General features: G+C 39.2%; 2 protein-coding genes across 8 annotated transcripts in view; both read right to left on the reverse strand.

The window, feature by feature from the left end:
• Window positions 1-19,689, reverse strand: part of LOC106052971 (protein ABHD15-like) — a 114,964-nt gene that overhangs the window by 15,463 nt on the left and 79,812 nt on the right. The window lies entirely within an intron of this gene.
• On the reverse strand, window positions 8,320-13,680 carry LOC129921939 (translation initiation factor IF-2-like). Its single transcript, XM_056005312.1, has 2 exons — window positions 13,584-13,680; window positions 8,320-9,245 (listed from the first exon to the last, which is right to left on the reverse strand). The coding sequence occupies exons 1-2, from the start codon at window positions 13,678-13,680 to the stop codon at window positions 8,320-8,322; spliced, it is 1,023 nt and encodes a 340-aa protein (XP_055861287.1).

The following is a 19,689-nucleotide window of genomic DNA, read 5'->3' on the forward strand; positions in this document are numbered from 1 at the left end:
TATTACACAAATAAATTAAAAAAAACAAACAAAAAACGAAACAAACAAACTAGAAATTGTAGCGGGCTGTGGAGTTCTATCAATCCATCCATTATTTGGATCCCTGCTCTTTGCTCTTTCTTTCAGCTTCCTTGTCGATTCTCGGAATAGGTTCAAAACATTTTCTGTCTATATTTACAAAGCATCGTGACATCACGATTGAAGAATCCTTAAATAAAGTTGTCTATCAGATGTAGTCGACAAAGTCTTCGAATTGATCTCTTTATGTTTTCTCACAATTTTTAAAACGTTAAATGTGTGTTTCTAAATTATTAAAGCCAATTTATGCATGACCTACTTAAACAAAAACAAAAAAGAAAAAAAAACACCCTGAAACCGTCCAACTTCAGGTGTCTGTTAGAAGCCCTATTGGCTTCCGGGTTTTTCTCGACATATTTGACAACAATGGCTACAGTCCCTCCATGCTTCCTTCCACCACCCCATTTTTTCCCCAAGATAGTAACATTCGATTAAATCATATTCATAAAACACCCCACAAAGTTTTGTGTTAGTACAATTCTGTGACGTCAGTCGTCGTCTGCGAGATGACAACTTTCAACGAACTTCCGGAAGGAAAAAAAAAATCAGACGAGAGTAGGAATAATAATAGTGGAAAAGGGGAGGGGGGGGGACGGTTTGTGTAATATTAAAGAAAAGGGCTAGATGAAATAAGAGCGGCTTCAGGCTTCAGATTTTAGCTAACTAGATTTCAGTGAGGCTGTTGTAGAATAGATAAGAAAAGTTTACATTTTACAAACTAATTGAGTAAATAATTAGAAGTCTCAGTCATAATTGCGGGGATAAAGAAGATACTGTTAATTCTGAAAGATCAACAAGGTCAACACATAACATGACAAGGTCAACACACAATGATAAGGTAATAACTTAAAATGACACGGTAAACACATAACATGACAAGGTAAAAAAAAAACATGCAATGACAAGGTTAACATAAACAATGTCAAGATAAACACATGTAGTGACAATGTGAACACACAAGATAAACACATGTAGTGACAATGTGAACACACAAGATAAACACATACATGAATAAGGTAAACGGGAATGTCTCTCCAAAATAGAGCTCCACAGTCACATGACAAAGTGTTGGAGATGAACCATAGTCGTTCTACGACTGAAGGAGGCCTGATAAGTCTAATGAGTCAGGGTCAGTAACTTATATAACAATATAACATGGATGTAACTTAATACAAGGAGCCCAGAGTGGGGGACATTCAAATTTGGACCCCTTTCCACTGTCCTAGAAACGCCAACTACCCGGCCCCGCGTACTTCTAAGGTCACACCTGTTTTCCTACTAAAATTTATTTACAGAATTCTGCTCTTGGTTTACAGTTGGCAGTTCATTGAATTTAACTGGCTATAGTAACAGTGAACACAAAGTATTATATTGTTTCTAGAATACATACTTAATCAATACTTCCGTAAAACTGTACAGCGGATAGAGCGATCAGTTTACTAGTTATGAACTTGTCTCCATTTTCTAAAAATCTTCAAAAAAGCCACATATTTAAAGAATCAAAGTGACCCGCCAACCCGCAGATCTTTTTGTGGAAAAAAAAAATCTAATTATGTTCTTCTAGATTTTAAAGCCATACAAAATTTACATGCTTAAAAGCGCATGCCTGTAAGTTGAGTCTTAAGGAAGAAACACCCGATAATAACAAGCAATAAGATAATTGATTTCATGCCGCTATCATTTCAAGCATAATCATTTGACAGTCATGGCCGATGCTGTAAATGTAGAAGGGATGTCGTCCTACAAAACGCCGCCCCTGTATCTGCCAAGTTGACGGTGCATTACACAACACAATTGAACCAGATAGTTATTACATGATGGCATTTTCCCCCCGAGTCCGACAATTCGTGCTTAAATTAATGAGGAGTTGTCGCTACATCAAAAGAAGCCTACCAGGTCAGTCTGTAAGGTCAGGCTTTTTCTCCAGAAAACGGCCTTGCAGGTTGTCGCTTATTTCGTCTTATCTCCGTCGGTCATGACTCACTTTCAAAAGTCATTCAAGATGCAGTGGAGGGAGCCATGGTAGGGTCGTCATCTACGTTATAAGATCGAAAGGGTCTGAAAGGGGTTGCTTTACTTTTACCTTTTTTAATTTCATTTATAATGAAAATTTCAAAACTAAAGCTCGACGACTATGAGCTGATATAATAATCAGATCCATATTTATTTAAGCTTCGAACCATGAAGGGAATAAACTCTGGGTGTAACTGTGAAATTTAGTCGTTTGTAAACGGGACTATAAAATAAATTATCTATGGTAAACATTGCAGGATTATAAATGGGCACATTTTTTACTTAGGCTTAATCATTAGAGGGAAACTTAATGTCTAAAACCTGAAGGCTTCTTTTTATGTCTTATGTAAACCACTGTTTCTGAATTCTAACACACATTTTGACATTTTGATACTTGTAAATAAATGAAAAGAGTGATACGAAGTTGATGATTGTCTCATTTGAAATTTGTGAATGGGACTAGCAAAGACTAACCGTTATTATTACAAAGCTTATATCAAGTCATTCTGTCTGTCTGTCTGTCTGTCTGGTCAAACGCTTGTACACATTCTCGGATCAAGTTGAAACACTGCATAGACACAGACAAGACGAATCAATATAAAAAAAACAACTAACCAATTAGTTGTTAATTACTGGTTATAAATTATGATACCAACAAGGGAAATCAATCCCTTAGTATTCACAGATATGGCTAATTTTGTAGGGTTTTGTTCCCTATTAACGCTATTTCTCCCACACATTTTACCGGATGAAGTTTATACCATAAACAATTACTTATTGTACCTAAAAAACATGAATCAATTAACAAATTAACAAATCAGTTAATTAATTATTGGTAATTAATTGTTTTGTTTGATTTAGAATAATGTAAATAACTTCTAAATAATTGAGATATATAGTTGTAAGTGCGGAGTTCTTCCTCTAGATAAACTTTGTTTTTACAAGGATTTTTAATATTTTGCTTGTTTTAAGGATGTAGTCTAGAACTAATACATACAGTTTTATTATCTTGTAAAACATTCCCAGACAAGAGAAAAGTTTTGCTCTTCTGTCTGACAAGGCTGCGCATGCGCATCACGTCACGTGACCGAGTGATTTAATTAACTTGTCAACACAATTCAACACAGGAGGGAAGAGTGATAGATTTTTTTTGTGTTCTTCCTGATTTCAGGGCCGTGATTCTATGCCAGTCAGGGAAATAGGGGTAAGCGTACTTTTCTCCCTAACCCTCCCCTTAAAACTCACACATACACGTGAGTGCATAGCTACCCCCCTGGAAGATGTAGGTTTTTATTTATTTCTTGGTTTCACGTGAGACAGACACGTGCTAGCGTGCTAGCTAATCCCAACTAAACATCCATCATTGTCTCGAGAAGTAAGAAGTGATTCAGTGATTCTCAACCCGCGAGCTCTATGGGGGATCCCAGCAAAGATCCCGGGGCGTCTACAATTCAAATCATTATCTCCTGTGCGCCAGTCAAGCCATATTTCCCTGCTGTGAAGCCGGCATTTATTTACTGCACAAATTAAGACGTTGGCCATTAGGGTTAGCAGTGGCGTAGCTAGGGTGGGGGAGGAGGGGGAGAACTTGAAAATCCTCCCGGGCTCCCACTTGAGGCCCCCCCCCCCTAATTAATTTTTACATTAAAAATTAAATATTACTCAAAATGTAGGGGCAAGAACCCCCCCCCCCCGGGCCCCCAAACGAAAGAAAATTCCTAGCGACGTTAGGGTTTAGAAAAGAACGGGTATTGAATTTGAATCACTGAAAACAAATCTGATTCGCAATTCAAGATGATACACTGGCCACAGTAACAGGTCAAATGTACGTCAGAATAATACATTTTATTATTATTATTATTATTATTATTATTATTATGATGTTAGAAACGCATTGCCAGGGTCAATTTTCATTAAAGAGGGACGAAATTCATTGTAATCTCTTTATCAATTTCCACTAAGGAATTTTCTGGTGATGTAGCACCGGAGGAATTCCAGCTACCCGTCGCATCAGCGTGGCGCCTCCGGTGGAAACGTCTAGTGGGTGGAAACTAGATAGGCTAAGTACGAGTAGCGAACCAAGCCCGGCAGGGCTTCCCTGGGCGAGCTTTTGTTTTTTTTTTCTCTCGGGGTTGGGATGGAAAGAACACCCGGAACCCAGTCCAAAAAGTTCGCCGCGCCGTTCCACAAGGGGGCCGTCATCATTGACCCGTAGCTGGAGTGGCGGTCCTTGCATGGAACAGTGGCGGTTACAGTATAGGAATATGAGACAAGCTCCCCGCAGTCAGCACTGTTCTCGGCCACTTATAGCGAGTGGGACCCGGGAACGGGGACGGTGCGCTGTGTACACGGCACGGCCCGGTCCAGTCAACCGATATGACCGTCTACCGTTGGGAGCCCTCAGACAGGACAGGGGTGAAGAACCCCATGTTCAGGCCTGGTGGTTGGAAAATAGCCTTTCTATCCTCCAACGAGATAATGGCGCCTACGGCGCCGACGCCCTACTGGACTTCACTGAAGGTGATGTAGCAGGTCTGCAGTAGTACCGCCCTCTGACAGGCAACGAGGATGTTCCTAGGAATGCCAAGGGCCTTGAAGGTATCTGTGAGGTCAGTTGTTATTATCCCCTCGGTTGATATAATGTGGTGTGTTGTTATTTTGAATATCTTCCATCAGCGCTGAAGGCTAGGTTCCCATATTTTTTGTTGTTTTTCCAACTCAGTTCTTCTTTTTCTTTCCTCCTCTTATAGGGCTCTGGTCCAATCTCTATTTGTTGACACTTGTGTGTGTGAGAGAGAGTGTGTGTGTGTGAGAGAGAGAGTGTGTCTGTGTGTATGAGAGGAGGTTGTATTAGGGAAAATGTGACCATGCTGCCTGAAGGCCAAAAAAAAAATGATTGAATTCACGCACTGACTTCATGTATGTCTCAATTGTCTTTCCGTCAAAGTTGACTGTGTTTACGTCAACGTGAGATGGGTGGCTGAGAGGTAGAACTAATTAAAGGTGCTTGAGTTTGAATCCCGATATAGACTAGAGATTAGTAATCCGGTGGTGTTTGCAGAGCTATAAATTAACTTACAATTATGAAAGCTATTTGAGGTTTTGGATACTATTTGTCAGTTTCAAATATTTCTCGAGACACTAAGCTATAACTTATGTTACCTAGAGAGGTGAATCCGGCCCTGATTATATTAATTAGGGGATTCAGTTATTTAAAGTCTAGTACAAAGATCTATCCTATCTATAAGTTATTTCGCCGGTAGTTTCTTTGTTTTCATTGAACATTAATTCGTTTCCAGCAAGACAAGAAGTGCCTGTGAGTTATTTCTAGACAGAAGTTGCTTGGTGATTGGTTGAAACATGATTTACGTCTAGACAGAGTGCTGCTTGGTGATTGGTTAAAAAAAAAACGACGTAGTTTCCATCTATCACAACAAAACATTTTAAACCGATCTAATCCATGCCAGTCTGTTACGCCTCAACATTGAAGAAAACAAACAAATCCCTACTTTCTCCTTTTCCATACTTTCAATCTATCTCACGCAGCAATAAACAACTGCCCCCCCCCCCAACCAAGACAGCTATAAACTGACCAGAGCTGCTTGCTGACCAATAAAGCATGAGCCATGGCACCTCTTCTTAAGCTCTCTCAGATACGTCTACGCATGAACTCGCCCTTGCCAGTTTGTCGAGATAACCAGATATCCTAGCGAATCTTTGGTGTCAGAGACAGGTCTGGGTGGGGGGAATCAGATCGAGGATGGGCTTTAATAGGAATAGAAGTGCCCTAAAATCCCACGTGGCTGTTCGGTGTGCAGCGAGTGGAAATCATTTAAATTGTGAAATAATTTGGCGCGATTCAACATAGTTCTAAAAATAGCAAAGATGTAGCTGACAGCGGAGGAATCTCTGTACGTCGTGTTCCATTTTGATGCGTAAGTCGTCGGGTTGTAGCTCCAAAACAGTTAGTCCACCTAAACTGTTGTAGACGTATTCATTTTATAACTTTCTTTTTTTGAACAAAATTGAACGTACATTTTCTTGACAATATTTCAACCTTTCCACTTCAATCTAGATCGATTTAGAAATAATGCATCTTAAAACAATTCCAACAAAATACAACCCGCTCTGAAACATGTACGTCTGTCTCTCGTTGACAGCCTGGTTCCCCAACAAATTTTTTTACAAAGCTTATATCAGCTCTGTCTGTCTGGTAAAATGTTTGAGCATATTTTGTCTGCCACTTCCCATTCTGGATCAAGTTGAAACTCTACACAATTATTCATTGTTACTGACAAAACATGAAACAACCAAAATATTAATCAATTAGATAATTAATTATTAATAATTAATTATTTTACTTAATTTCGAAATAAGGGGAATAAATGCTAATTAATTAGAAATGAGGATACATATATATATATATATATATATATATATATATATATATATATATATATATATATATATATATATTGTTACAAATGAACAGTGACAAGTAGAGGTCAACGTGTGACCCCAGCGAGATGACACAGCAGCCAGTGTTCTCTGGAATCTACGCGTATAGACAAGGACAGGATGTGACGTGTCCTCACGTGTTGTTCCAGAGGACGAACTGATCTACGAAGGGGGCAGTGTTACAGTTAGAGGTCACTACGTGTGACCTCGGCGAGATGACACTGCAGCAGGTGTTCTCTGGAATCGACATGTGTAAACAACGACAGGATGTGACGTTTCCTCCCGTGTCGTTCCAGAGGATACTAGCAGTGTTTGTGCAACTTTGGAGAAGCGATTAGGGACTCTATATAAGCCAGAGAGTTAATGTGAAAGTCAGTCGTGAGTGAGTCGTCGGTACTGTTGTCTACTGTGCGAGACAGTAAAAGAGAGATGTGTACGACTCGAAGCAAGTTAACTAGGGTAGAGTTAACTGGAATGGACTACTGTCGTTAAAGTCTATACGGCGAACTACAGTGGACTTGAGCCGTTACAGTCGATACAGTCGATGTAAGACGTGTGCGGCTCTGATTCGGTAGACTTGAGTACGACTTGGTTCAGCTTTGTGAGACCTGGAGCGACACTGGGAAGTGTGTCGTTGGTCTGTTCTGTAGAATACGGCTCGATGCAAGTTGAGAAGAGATGAATTGCAACGAAGTGAAGAGATGAATTGCAACGAAGTATAGCTAACTGTAAACTGACAGATATTGTACAGTCTTCTACGGTACATGTTACAGTAACGAATTGTTAGAGTTAATAGTCAATAAAGTTATATGAAGCTGAAAGTTTAGTCGTCAAGTTCTTTGCAGTGTTTTTATTTGTGTGCCTACTAGTACATTTAGCCAGAAGATTCAGAAATACTTAACAATACGGATTTATTCCCAAGTAATACATGTTGTTGCTTTTTTTTTCTCCCACTTCCCATCCTCGGATCAAATTGAAATGCAAAAAAAAAAAAAAAATTAATAAAAAAAAATAATAATAAGCTAAATCAATTAGTAGTAATTAATTAATTTTGTTTCATAAAGCAGAAAGGGTTCTAAATCTTGCCATCTTGAGATAAATGGCAATAATTAGCGGTTCTTTCCCTTGGATATGCTTATTTTTGTTGTTCAGATTTCACTCCCCTATTTATAACCTCAACCACAAGGGGCACTTACTGGTGGTTACATTAGAATCTATTCAGCTTAAACAAACAAATCGTCCGCTATAGTTTTCCTCGTGATTACACCAGCAACACACACACATACCCCACTTCCCCTCGGGTAATGCTAAAAGGTGACATGTACGAGACCAAAAAAGGAACGTCAATTTCTTGTTTAAGTTCCTTTATTCTAAAACACTTCGATATTAAGAAAGTAAAATAAAAAAAAATATATATATATAAGTCATCAACGTCATTTCAGTCACCTTAAAAAAAAGACGGCAAAGGGGGGGGGGGGCGTGAAGGGCGCGATCACATGATAGAAGCACCCAGGTTTGTTGTATATCGTCCCGAGGTACCGCTTCTCAGCCTCAACGTGGCGCTCGGTTGGAAACGGCAGTTAGAGATGACAATTGAATCAATAGGGAAGCACACGTTAGGGCGCCTAAGGACAGAGTACATTGCACAGACGGGGATGGAAAAAAGCGCGCGCGCACATACACACACACAAACATGCTACTATCAGTAATTGTACAGTACATACACACCATTTCTCAGTTTTTTTACGGCGGACACCTGCACGGGTGATGTTACACATAAAGGAATATTGGGGCGTTTGCCTGGCCTTGTGATATTGGGGAGTTTACCCGGCCTTGAGATATTGGGGAATTACCAAGCCTTGAGATATTGGGGAGTTTGCCTGGCCTTGAGATATTGGGGAGTTTACCTGGCCTTGAGATATTGGGGAGTTTACCCGGCCTTGAGATATTGGGGAGTTTGCCTGGCCTTGATATATTGGGGAGTTTGCCTGGCCTTGAGATATTGGGGAGTTTACCTGGCCTTGAGATATTGGGGAGTTTACCCGGCCTTGAGATATTGGGGAGTTTACCTGGCCTTGAGATATTGGGGAGTTTCCCTGGCCTTGAGATATTGGGGAGTTTACCTGGCCTTGAGATATTGGGGAGTTTGCCTGGCCTTGAGCTATTGGGGAGTTTACCTGGCCTTGAGATATTGGGGAGTTTACCTGGCCTTGAGATATTGGGGAGTTTCCCTGACCTTGAGATATTGGGGAGTTTCCCTGGCCTTGAGATATTGGGGAGTTTACCTGGCCTTGAGATATTGGGGAGTTTCCCTGGCCTTGAGATATTGGGGAGTTTACCTGGCCTTGATATATTGGGGAGTTTGCCTGGCCTTGAGATATTGGGGAGTTTACCCGGCCTTGAGATATTGGGGAGTTTACCTGGCCTTGAGATATTGGGGAGTTTACCCGGCCTTGAGATATTGGGGAGTTTACCCGGCCTTGAGATATTGGGGAGTTTACCCGGCCTTGAGATATTGGGGAGTTTACCTGGCCTTGAGATATTGGGGGAGTTTACCCGGCCTTGAGATATTGGGGAGTTTACCCGGCCTTGAGATATTGGGGAGTTTGCCTGGCCTTGAGCTATTGGGGAGTTTACCTGGCCTTGAGATATTGGGGAGTTTACCTGGCCTTGAGATATTGGGGAGTTTCCCTGGCCTTGAGATACGAGCGATGGGGAAATAGGGATAAAAAATGTACATTAGCTTGGATCTTTCCCAGACATCAGATGGAGGTAAAATTTCCTTAGGCCTAGAGTTCCATAAGCCGTAGATTGAAATCTTTGGACAATTACGAAGAAAAAAAAAAATGTGAATGGCTAAATCTTTTCCTGAGAGGGCCAAATCGTCACGGAGGCCGGAGACTACTATGTAACAAGCCGGATGTTTCCGTCGGGACACAGTTAATTCATCTCTGCTCTTGTTTGTAGAATCGTGTTAGTTTTGTTTGACTTTGTGAGAAATAGATCTACATCTGACTGGATTCAGCTTGAGTTTGTGAATCGTACTGACCAATTAGGAGTTTTCATTCTTTCCCTCTTCCTTCTTGCATCCTCTCTCTTTTTCTCTTTCTCTCTCTCTCTCTTAATTCAGGCAATCGTATGTTCTCTCATTCGAATTTCTCTCAACGTTCACTTCTAATTAGTTCAATGGACCAACTTCACGTGCTAGCGCCAATTAACAGAGTAGCTGACTACATGCCTGGCGTACATACAACATCTAATTTACTCGGGATGGAAAAATGGTACAGTGAGAGAAGGAGTGAGATAGATAGATAGAGAGAGAGAGAAATTAGATCGTTAATTGTAAGCTTTGTTAAACAGTTTCGTCAAAAACCGTTGACTCCTTCCTACTAAAGCTTAAAAGCATGGCCAAAGACTGACTTCAGACTGATTCAGATTTTTAGATCATTACATAATTCACAAGTATTAAATCATAAACAATTGAAAGGTGATTAACCTAAAAATATAATAACAATAATAGAAATATTATTTAATATCAAAGACATACTACCTAACCAATGAACCCCCTAAAGACAGAAAAATGATACTCCAGAACAATCAACACAATATCAGATATACCTGACCCCCAACACCCTATTTCTGAAAAACTACATGAGCATTGTACAGGTATATGAAAGTCAAACTAGATAATTCTCTACACTAAGTCCATTATTTTTCTAAATGTTAATTCCAAGTGATTAGGATCAAACACCTTATTATTATGTAGACATTTGAGCCAGCTAGCCCAAACAAGATTCCTGTATTCGGAAACAATAATCAAGTTAAAGTTATGTATCATTTTATTTTTTAGTTTTGGCAGCTTGTTTAAAATAATAGACAAGTTAACATTTACATAATTGCCACAGTTTGCTTCCAATAGGTCCATTACAGTACTTCTAACTTGAAGGAATAATGGACATTCCAAATACATGTGTTTCTCGTTATCAGCATTTTCAAGGTGGCATAATATACATTCACGGTCATTTGCCCGTCTTCTAACCATAGGGGTCATCCCAAAGATAAGTCTATAACTAATCTCTCTAGCTTTTGGTGGGATATGTTTACTGTGTAGGTTTATGAATGTGTCCTTGAATTCTGTCACCCCAAGAACTCTCCCCCACTTAATCCTATTTACTAGGCTTTCCTGTAACAGCTTTTTAAGTGTTGTGTATGATTCTTTGGTTTTGTTGTGTATTAAATGTTCATTACCAGGTACAATTCTTGAAATAGATCTGTAAAATGGATGAGTGACTGTACCAAAATAGTGAGGAGTATCATTGTGTATTGGAAGAAGACTACTTAATCTTAAACCATAATAGTAAATTGTCAAGGGAAAGTTTGTTGGGTTCCTAACTACTTGACCTACAAATTTTAGCCTTAGCGACTGTATTTTTGTTTTAACATCTTGCAAGTTTATCCCCCCATCCTCTTTGTTTTGAATGAGTGTAGTGTGCTTAATGCTCCTAATAGTGTTTTTAAATATAAAGCTTCTAATTAACTTGTTCAGCTTGTTTATGAATTTAGGAGGTGGCTCTGTAATGTTAGCTAAATAGACAATCTTTGGAATGACCAAACTATTTATCAATACAGCTCTATCAAATATTGTAGAACCTGAGTGCTGATAAAGTTTAATTAAGTTTGAGGCTTTGACAAAAATATTCTCCCACTGGTCTTTACAATAGGACAAAGGATTACAGGTATAGGCTGCTACGTCACTTTGACAAGTTATGCTCACATCTGCTTTCATACCTTCTCCCCACCCCATTGAACTGAACCAACCGCCATTTCAATGAACATGGAGTGAATGGGCGAAAAAAAAGAAAGTTCCCCTTTCAGACCTTGTGGTCAATTGGGCAGATGATGTAAAGGTCATCTGTTTCTGTGGCCTACGGTTAACGATGGCGTGGCCAGCACAACGACAAACCGCCTTTACTTTTTCCTAACTAATCATTAGAGCTGGGTGGACTCAGAGGCGCCGGAAGATCCCGAAATTAAAATTCCCATTCTTCATCAGGATTCTAACCCGGGATTCCCGGTTCAGTGGTCAAGCGCTTTACCGCTCAGCCACCACGAACACCTGATCAATAATATTTATATTGAAGCACCCAACCAACCCTGTTAATTATATGATCTACGCGACTGACCTACGACACTGATCTACCTCATACCTCACACTACCACTTGTTGACCTGTACAGTATTAATTTCTCGTCAGTCACCTTCGTACACCTTTAGTCTACACGTGCCGCCCACTACAGGTAATGAAGCGCACAGGATTTGCTACAATGTAAAACGTTAAAGGTCGACAACTTCCATGAGGAAAATTATAATTACAGGAAGCGGGTTACACGCCACTACACACACGCAAACACTCATACACACACACCTTTCTGTACTGGCTTTTTTTTTTTACCTATCTCTTAGTCTGTTGGACCGTTGCGGCACCATGCGAGATTTGTCGACCGCATTTCTCCATTTCTCTCTGTCTTTTGCCTTAGTTAGAATATCGTTCAATGGCAGGCTGGTTCATTCTTTTATGTTGTCTTCCCATAGCTTTCTGTCTGCCTCTTCTTCTTTTTCCTGGTACTGTTCCCTGAGGAAGTTCCTTGCGAGCCCCTAAGACCTTATAATACGACTACTGGATCCTGGGGAAGAATGGGATTTTTAATTTCGAGATCTTTGGGCGCCTCTGCGTCCACCCAGCTCTAGGAAAATTGTTGATAGTCCTGTCCGATGCCCCCGCCAAATGGAGGCCCTAGGCGGTGGCCTAAGGCCGGCCCTGATTACAAAAAAAAAAAAAAGATATGCACTGATCTAGTTTGAGAAACGCATTTGTTATTCTTTATCCAATGTGTTTGAACTCAAGCATTTAGGTAGAGAACATGACTGTTTGTTGTGTAGATTTTCTTGTGCACTGCTATCAACGACGCGCACACAATGGCGTGCATTTATTTCAAGCAGCTACAGTTGACATCATTATTTTGCACTTAAAACACAGAATCATAAATACTTTAAAAGTACAGGTGCACTCGGCATTGAAATCTTAACAGCATGTCGACATGATTTGTTTTTCAATTCATAAAACCTGCACTAATTGCCTGACCGTTATTTAAACAAGAAATTAATTCGAATGTTTGGCTTATGAGACCGTACACGGAAACACGAGCTCTAGACGAAAGTAATATCTTAATTTCAAAACAAACCAGATTTGCTTGGGAGGACTAAAAAAGAAAATTTCTATACTCACTATTACTTATTTCGTCTGTGTTCTCGTATCAAGTTTGGGGTCCAGGTGACTAATCCAGTATCTGAGATAAACTGTGCAGTTTTTTTTTTTTATAGAGTTGTGCTTCTCGGTAAATTGTGCAACGTGGACACTCTACTGGTGAAACTCCAAATAAAATGGTTGTTTCCAAAGCTTCACTCTTCGCCTTTCGGTACACTGTATTCATTATAATTAGCTTTTAAGCTTCATTTGAGTGAGAGGCTCAAATATTCTCTATTGGAGAAATCCTATGGGAGTTGTGTACGAATACAGGTAAGTTACCAAACAAGTCAACAGCATGTGGCTTCCCAGACTTGTCGAGACAGAATTTAGCAAGGAAAGTCTGGTGCAGACTTGTAAAGACAGAATTCATCAAGGAAAGTCAGGGACAGACTTATAGGGACAGAATTAAGCAAGGAAAGTCAGGGACAGTCTCATAGAGACAGAATTCAGCAAGGAAAGTCAGGGACAGACTTGTCAAGTCAGAATTCAGCAAGGAAAGTCAGGGACAGACTTGTAGAGACAGAATTCAGCTAGGAAAGTCAGGGACAGACTTGTCAAGACGGAATTCAGCAAGGAAAATCAGGAACAGACTTGTCAAGACAGAATTCAGCAAGGAAAGTCAGGAACAGACTTGTCAAGACAGAATTCAGCAAGGAAAGTCATGACAGCAGAAAAGAGTATGACACAGTTTTCGCTTCCTTCCCACCGCGGGGGCACAGTGAAAATACCTTCAACTAATATGTTTAAAGTAAAAACCCATTGGGCACTGACTCGTCTTGCTTGTTCAATGCCAGCTGATCTCCACCACGGGACAGGTCCGATCATTTTCTGCATTACAATGAGCTGTTTTTGAAACACTTTTAAAAGTCAACAAAAAAATATCTTACAGCTTACAAACAAGTCTGACGCTCGTACTACAGACTGACTTCACGCTGCTATCATTGCCTCATTCCTTATGTTTCATCTTAGAACTTTACTGCGTTGTCTTTAAGTTACAGCCGTTGGCATCAGTTTAATGAAGTCGATAACATGCAGCTTTGACAGTAGCCTGCAAGACGAACGCCCCACGCCCCAAGGTAAATAGCAATGATACTATTATAGCTTATATAATGATAGCACAATCTCCGATGACAGAAAGATCCCGCACAGCATGTACGCCCCAGGCCCGACACCCTTCAAAGGCCGGCCCTAGAGTGTTGTAATGTTGTAAGATATCAAAACGTAGGAGCAATGAAAAGATCCTAGACCTTGTTCAGTTGTACTGAATACATTGGCTTGTACTTGCAGTAGTGGATTTCCCACAGCCTCGGCGTAACACTTTCCTTCATTAGAGAACAACAATCGATCCACTGGTTTGAAAGACATACAAAAGACTCAAAAGATCATCTACCCAGTAGCAGATTCTGCACAGTAAGAGATAGGTCGCTTTGGACCATTTACAAAGTCAAGTCTCCAACGGATAGTTTTTCGATACATTTTCCCTGAGCTGTTTAAAATGTCTCACCATGAGACTCTTTGTCTCCAGCGAACCGTTTTCCTCTGTTTCTCTATTCAAAGACATTAATGCAAGCGTACGGTCTTTTTTAAAAGGTGTTCCATGCAGCTCCGTTTTAAAAAACAATTATATTACAAATATCCGAATGTATGCACAATAATGAAAGTTAAAATTGTTCTATAATAACTTGTTAACCGGATCCGTAAGTGTTGAATATGTCAGTGCACACATAATGCACTACAGATATAGATCTAATACCTAATTCCCTTTCATTGATCGATAATTATTAGGTTTTCTTAAAAAGAAAAGTTGTCAGAGCTAGCGACTATGTAGCAGTGTATGTGTAAGTAAAGAGTTCCTTTTTGGAGTCCTTAATAGTTGAAATACGAACAAGTGAGAGTCGAGTGACGGAAAGACGAGGATCTTTAACGAGAGTTGTGATCTCATTTACAGCATCATTATTTCCTCTGTGTTTCTAAAGCGACATTAAAGTTGAAATCTGTATATATTTTGTGAATATACATTCATGTTTGTCTAAAAAGAGCTTTGATCAAGTTTTATTGAAGCTCTACATTGAGAAAGGAATACGCCTACCAAGGTTTTGTTTGACTCTCTGGAGCTACAAACCAACGACCGCTCAATCAATATCTATTTAGATTGTAGTTACGGATACATTTGTAATTTTTACATTAAACTATTCGTTCTCTCACGATATATTGGAATAGAAGAAAATGTCTGTACCATCCACTTCTGTTATAGCGATAGCTCTTAAAATACAAAGTTTAATACCTGAATATTTCTATCAAATCTACGAATGAAATCCTTAATAAGAAGTATAAAAAAGTATGTCCCGAAATACGCATTGTCTATAAATAGAAAAAAATAATTACTTGCGCAATTTAAAATGTTATTTTGTTTGCTATGCTCTCTGTTTCAAGGCATGACCTACATTTCATCCACTCCAAATGCAAGAACGAAAAGCAATTAAAGTCAATGACCTATTTTTTTCCCCCTCCTTCCAAACAGCAGAAGTGTTGATTCCTTGTAGAATATCGACATTCTTTTAAAACAAGGCGCAAGCATTTTCCTCAAAGTTATTCCGAGGTGTCAGTTTGCCGCTCGCCCGGAACTATTTTCGGTACACACTTTCTCACGAGATACGCCATCACCCAAGGGGAGACAAAAAATGTGTTAAATCTTTTTGGAGGGAAAATAATTGACTTATTTGGTGACGTACTTAAATGAGTCAAAGGTGAAGCTACACTTCAATATACTGGTATAACACATCTCGAATGTAGAGCAGTTATAGATTTTTTAAAGACGGCCAAAGACGGCATAGACTGAGGACAGTCCCACGGTTCATTTCTGTATACATAATTCTCTACGTCGCCCAACCTTGCGGGACACCACGCACGCACGCCGACTCTCTAACCCTCCTCCCGCCCCCTCCCGCAGCACCCGCGCCTTCCTCGCTCTCCATGCATGCATGCTCACACAGTCGTTTGCCCAAACCCACCCCATTTGGACAACTGTGTCTTTCAGGAAGCGTTCACCCGTCACTAAATAGCAGCGTATGCTACGCCGCGGGTCGGTTAGTAGTAATATAGTTTACATAAAGTACAATTTTCGACGACACAAAGTTTCCACATAACAATTTTGTCGCCCACGTAACTGTTCGCCCCCCCCCCCTTGTTGGCATCAAAGAAAAAAAAATTCCCAGTAATTAATTGACTATTTGGTTACTTTTCTTTGTTTTTTTTTTATCGATTCATGTCTTGTCTATGCCAATGAATAATTGTGCGAAGTTTCAACTTGATCCGAGAATGGGTGTGGGAGAAATAACGTGTTAACACTTTTACCAGACAGATAGAGTGAGTTGATAAAAGCTTTGTCAAAACAAATCTTAGGCAAGTGGCTAAGATATCATATTGTGAACATCAGAAAGAAAAAATAAACTTTATCACAATACTTTAATATTACTGTTAAACAAAAGATCTACATAAATTATACACGTCAAGGGCCAGAACTACGACAGAGATCTTACAAAGATGACTGTGTGATTAGCAAATGCAAATTCAAATTTTACCCTATAATAACTAAATTGTTTGAGTAAAATTCTTTTATTTCTATAAAATCTAACATTTTAAGAGAGTGATAGAGAGAGAGAGAGAGACAGACAGAAACTATGAGATAAAGTGTATTTTATAGAATTACATTTCAACCATAAGGCATTGTCCTCTCGGAACTAGAGTGTCCGAGCAACATCTGTGTCGTTTTGGTCATCAACTGTCCAGACGAAACCTGTGTCCTGGAATGTGGTACTGGCTAATTATGAAGGTCAGTGATTTAACGAAACCACCAGATAACGCCAGAGACAGATTCATTATACCACACCCTCTCGCTTGTGTACACTCGTTCTCTTTCTCTCACTAATTACATTTTTTTGTTCTGTCTGTTTCTGTCTTTATGATTCACCCGCTCTCACTTAGTAATTACCTCAATCTATCTTTTTCTTTCTCTCTCTTTGTGAGTTCCCATTCTCGTTCTTCCGTTTTTCTCTTTATGATTCCCCACTCACTTTTTCTTTTCATGATTCCCCACTCTCTTTTACTTTTTATCTACATGATTCCCCACTCTCTCTCTCTCTTTTTCTCTCTCTGTGATTCCCTACTCTTTTTTTTTTACAAAGCTTATATCAACTCTGTTTGTCTGATTGGTAAAAGGGTTGAACATGTTTTTTTTCTCCCATTTCCCATTCTCGGGTCAAGTTGAAATTTTGCATAATTATTTAAAGTCGATGACAATACACGAATCAATCAAAAAATTAACCAATTAATTAATCAATTATTACTAATTAATAGTTTTGTTTTATACTAGCAGAAAGGGAGCTAAACCGTGCCATTTTCAGATAAATGGCAGTAATTAGCGGTTCTTTCCCTAAGATAAGCTTTGTTTTTAAAAAGTAACCTTTTTTTCTATTGCTGGTTTTTCTTTCTCTCTTTGTGATACTCTTTTTTTTCTCTTCTCCACATTTTCAAATTCTCTTTATCGCTTCCTCTTTCTGTATTTCTTTTTCTTTCTGTCTGTCTGTCTCTCTCTCTTGTTTCTCTTTTATTGTTTTTATATAGAGTGTATTTACCAATGGAGGAAATTGTCTCTTCGAAACTATTAGTTAGTAATTAATGTTATGTTTCAGGTTTAGAAAGTTATGCATATTCAATGTCGTCCCTCTGCTAACAATTTAACCTACAAACATGCTAAGTAACAATAGTGAGATTTCACCACTAGTCATTGAATCAGTTGCGTAGCCAGGGTGAGGAGAGTTGGGGGGGGGGGAGAATTTGACTACTACTTGTGGGGGTGGGGGGCCTCCAAATGAGTGTTCGAATTTTTTTCTCCATTAAAATATTAAATATTACGCCAATATCTCATGTCAAGATGTCGAATGTCAAAATGTTGGGGATCCCCGGGCCCCCAAAGATGGCAAATTCCTAGCTACGCCACTGCATTGAATCACATTCGTTACAATGGACGACACAGATTTCAATTGAAGACGGCAATTGGCGGGAAAGTTAACTCCTCTTTGTAGAGCTGAGCAGAATTGCAAGTGACGTTGAACGATCTGTCAAAGTTGTTTTAAAATTCGACTAAAAGTTGCGAAATATTGCACAGAGAACTCGTGAATAAAGCGGTACAAAGGTTATAGTTTGCCTAAAGGTTAAAGGTGAACAGTTACAGATTTGTTCCATTGTGGAAAGCGAGGAAAACAAAAAAAAAAAAAAAAAACGATACGATACCTATAAAAGAATAAAAGCGATTGTTGCACTTAGCAGAAGGGTCAAAGTTGAAACGCGGATCGATACCTCGGAAATAATGGATATCCATTTACTGTGACCGTCTGGGTACGTCATCATGCGATACTTCCAGGGAAGGGGGAGGCAGCGGCGTGTGTGAGGTTGGGGGGGATGGGGCAGGGAAATAATGACCTGATTGTTAAATAAATACTGCGCGCGTCAAGTGTGATTTATTAGAGACTCCCGGCATGTTTGCATTCACTGGAAGGTGTACGCTGTAGCCTAAACAAACTACATACAATACAAATACAGATGGAGCAAGACATAATGAGACATACATAATATATTTTGTTGGGAGGGCGTTTTTTTTATACTACACTTACATAACCACACATTGCTTACGTATGGGGATTTTCAGAAATGGAGTTCTTGGTGCATCAGGTGTTCAGAAAACGGAAGCACTGACAAGTATATAATTTTCGCACATTTCTTAGACCTGAAGAATCCAATTCCTAAACTTTTAGTTATAAATACAGAGTTATCTTTGAATATAGCGTCCTTGAAATTGTTTATTTCGTTTATTTCGTTCAATAAATCTCTCAATTTTTCTTTCATCTTCCTGCGTTCATTTTTTTAAAGCTCCCTTACATGGTCCCCACATTTCTACATATCGTTTCCTGTTCTTTGCCTGTTTTACAATATTCTATTGTTTGAAAATTGTTAACCGGATCTTACAGATGGAAACGTAAACACTGGTCGACTACTGTGATTAACGTAATTATGAAAATCGTATATGCCTGTCGGCCTGGACTCATACAAGCTAGAAGAAAAATGGTTTGCCAAGGGCCACATAAAAAATCACATTGAACCGGTCCTCTACCGCATTCATGGACAATCATGGTGTACTGTGGGCGTTAGAATCGAAAGGTCGGATAGCACAGCGTAACGGGCCGAATATGAATCGCGAATCACTGTGCAAAGTAAAAAAAAAAAAATAATAATAAATAACAACAAGGGTACTATTTAAAAAAAAAAAACTTAAAAAAAAATCAACAACCAAAACGGGTTTGTTTTTCTAAGGGGAAGAACTTCACATTTACAGCCACGTATTTCAATACTGTAAGATTTATTTCTCTTTTTCGATATCAAACAAAATGAAATAATTACCACAATTGAATTAAATAATTTGTTGTTTTCTTTTTTTCACTGATTCATGTTTTGTTGATAACAACAAATAATTGCGCGAAGTTTCAACTTGATCCGAGAATGGGATATGGGAAAAATAACGGGTTCAAAATTTGTACCAGACAGACAGACAGACAGAGTGAGTTTGATATAAACTTTGATGTCCTTCAAAATTCCGAAATGTAAGGTAATTGGTGGTGTTTGATTTAGAAAGTAAAGATATTCATTTAGTGTTCGCTTCCCATAATACCAAGTTATCAAACAGAGAGGTTTAACTCTTTCCCTCCGTAATTATTTTCTTTCACATTCAGGCGGAATTCTTCATTTTGCTCATTAGTATTTCACTAGCACATTATGATT

Source organism: Biomphalaria glabrata, chromosome 12, assembly GCF_947242115.1.
Source record: "Biomphalaria glabrata chromosome 12, xgBioGlab47.1, whole genome shotgun sequence".
NCBI lineage: Eukaryota > Metazoa > Mollusca > Gastropoda > Planorbidae > Biomphalaria > Biomphalaria glabrata.

What these genes read in the sequence shown, in the direction of transcription:
- LOC129921939 (XM_056005312.1), bottom strand. Translation starts at nt 13,680, where the DNA reads ATGATCGGACCTGTCCCGTGGTGGAGATCAGCTGGCATTGAACAAGCA. An exon ending in TTTAAACATATTAGTTGAAG is followed by an intron (nt 9,246 to 13,583) that starts GTATTTTCACTG and finishes TCGTATCTCAAG; the next exon opens with GCCAGGGAAACTCCCCAATA.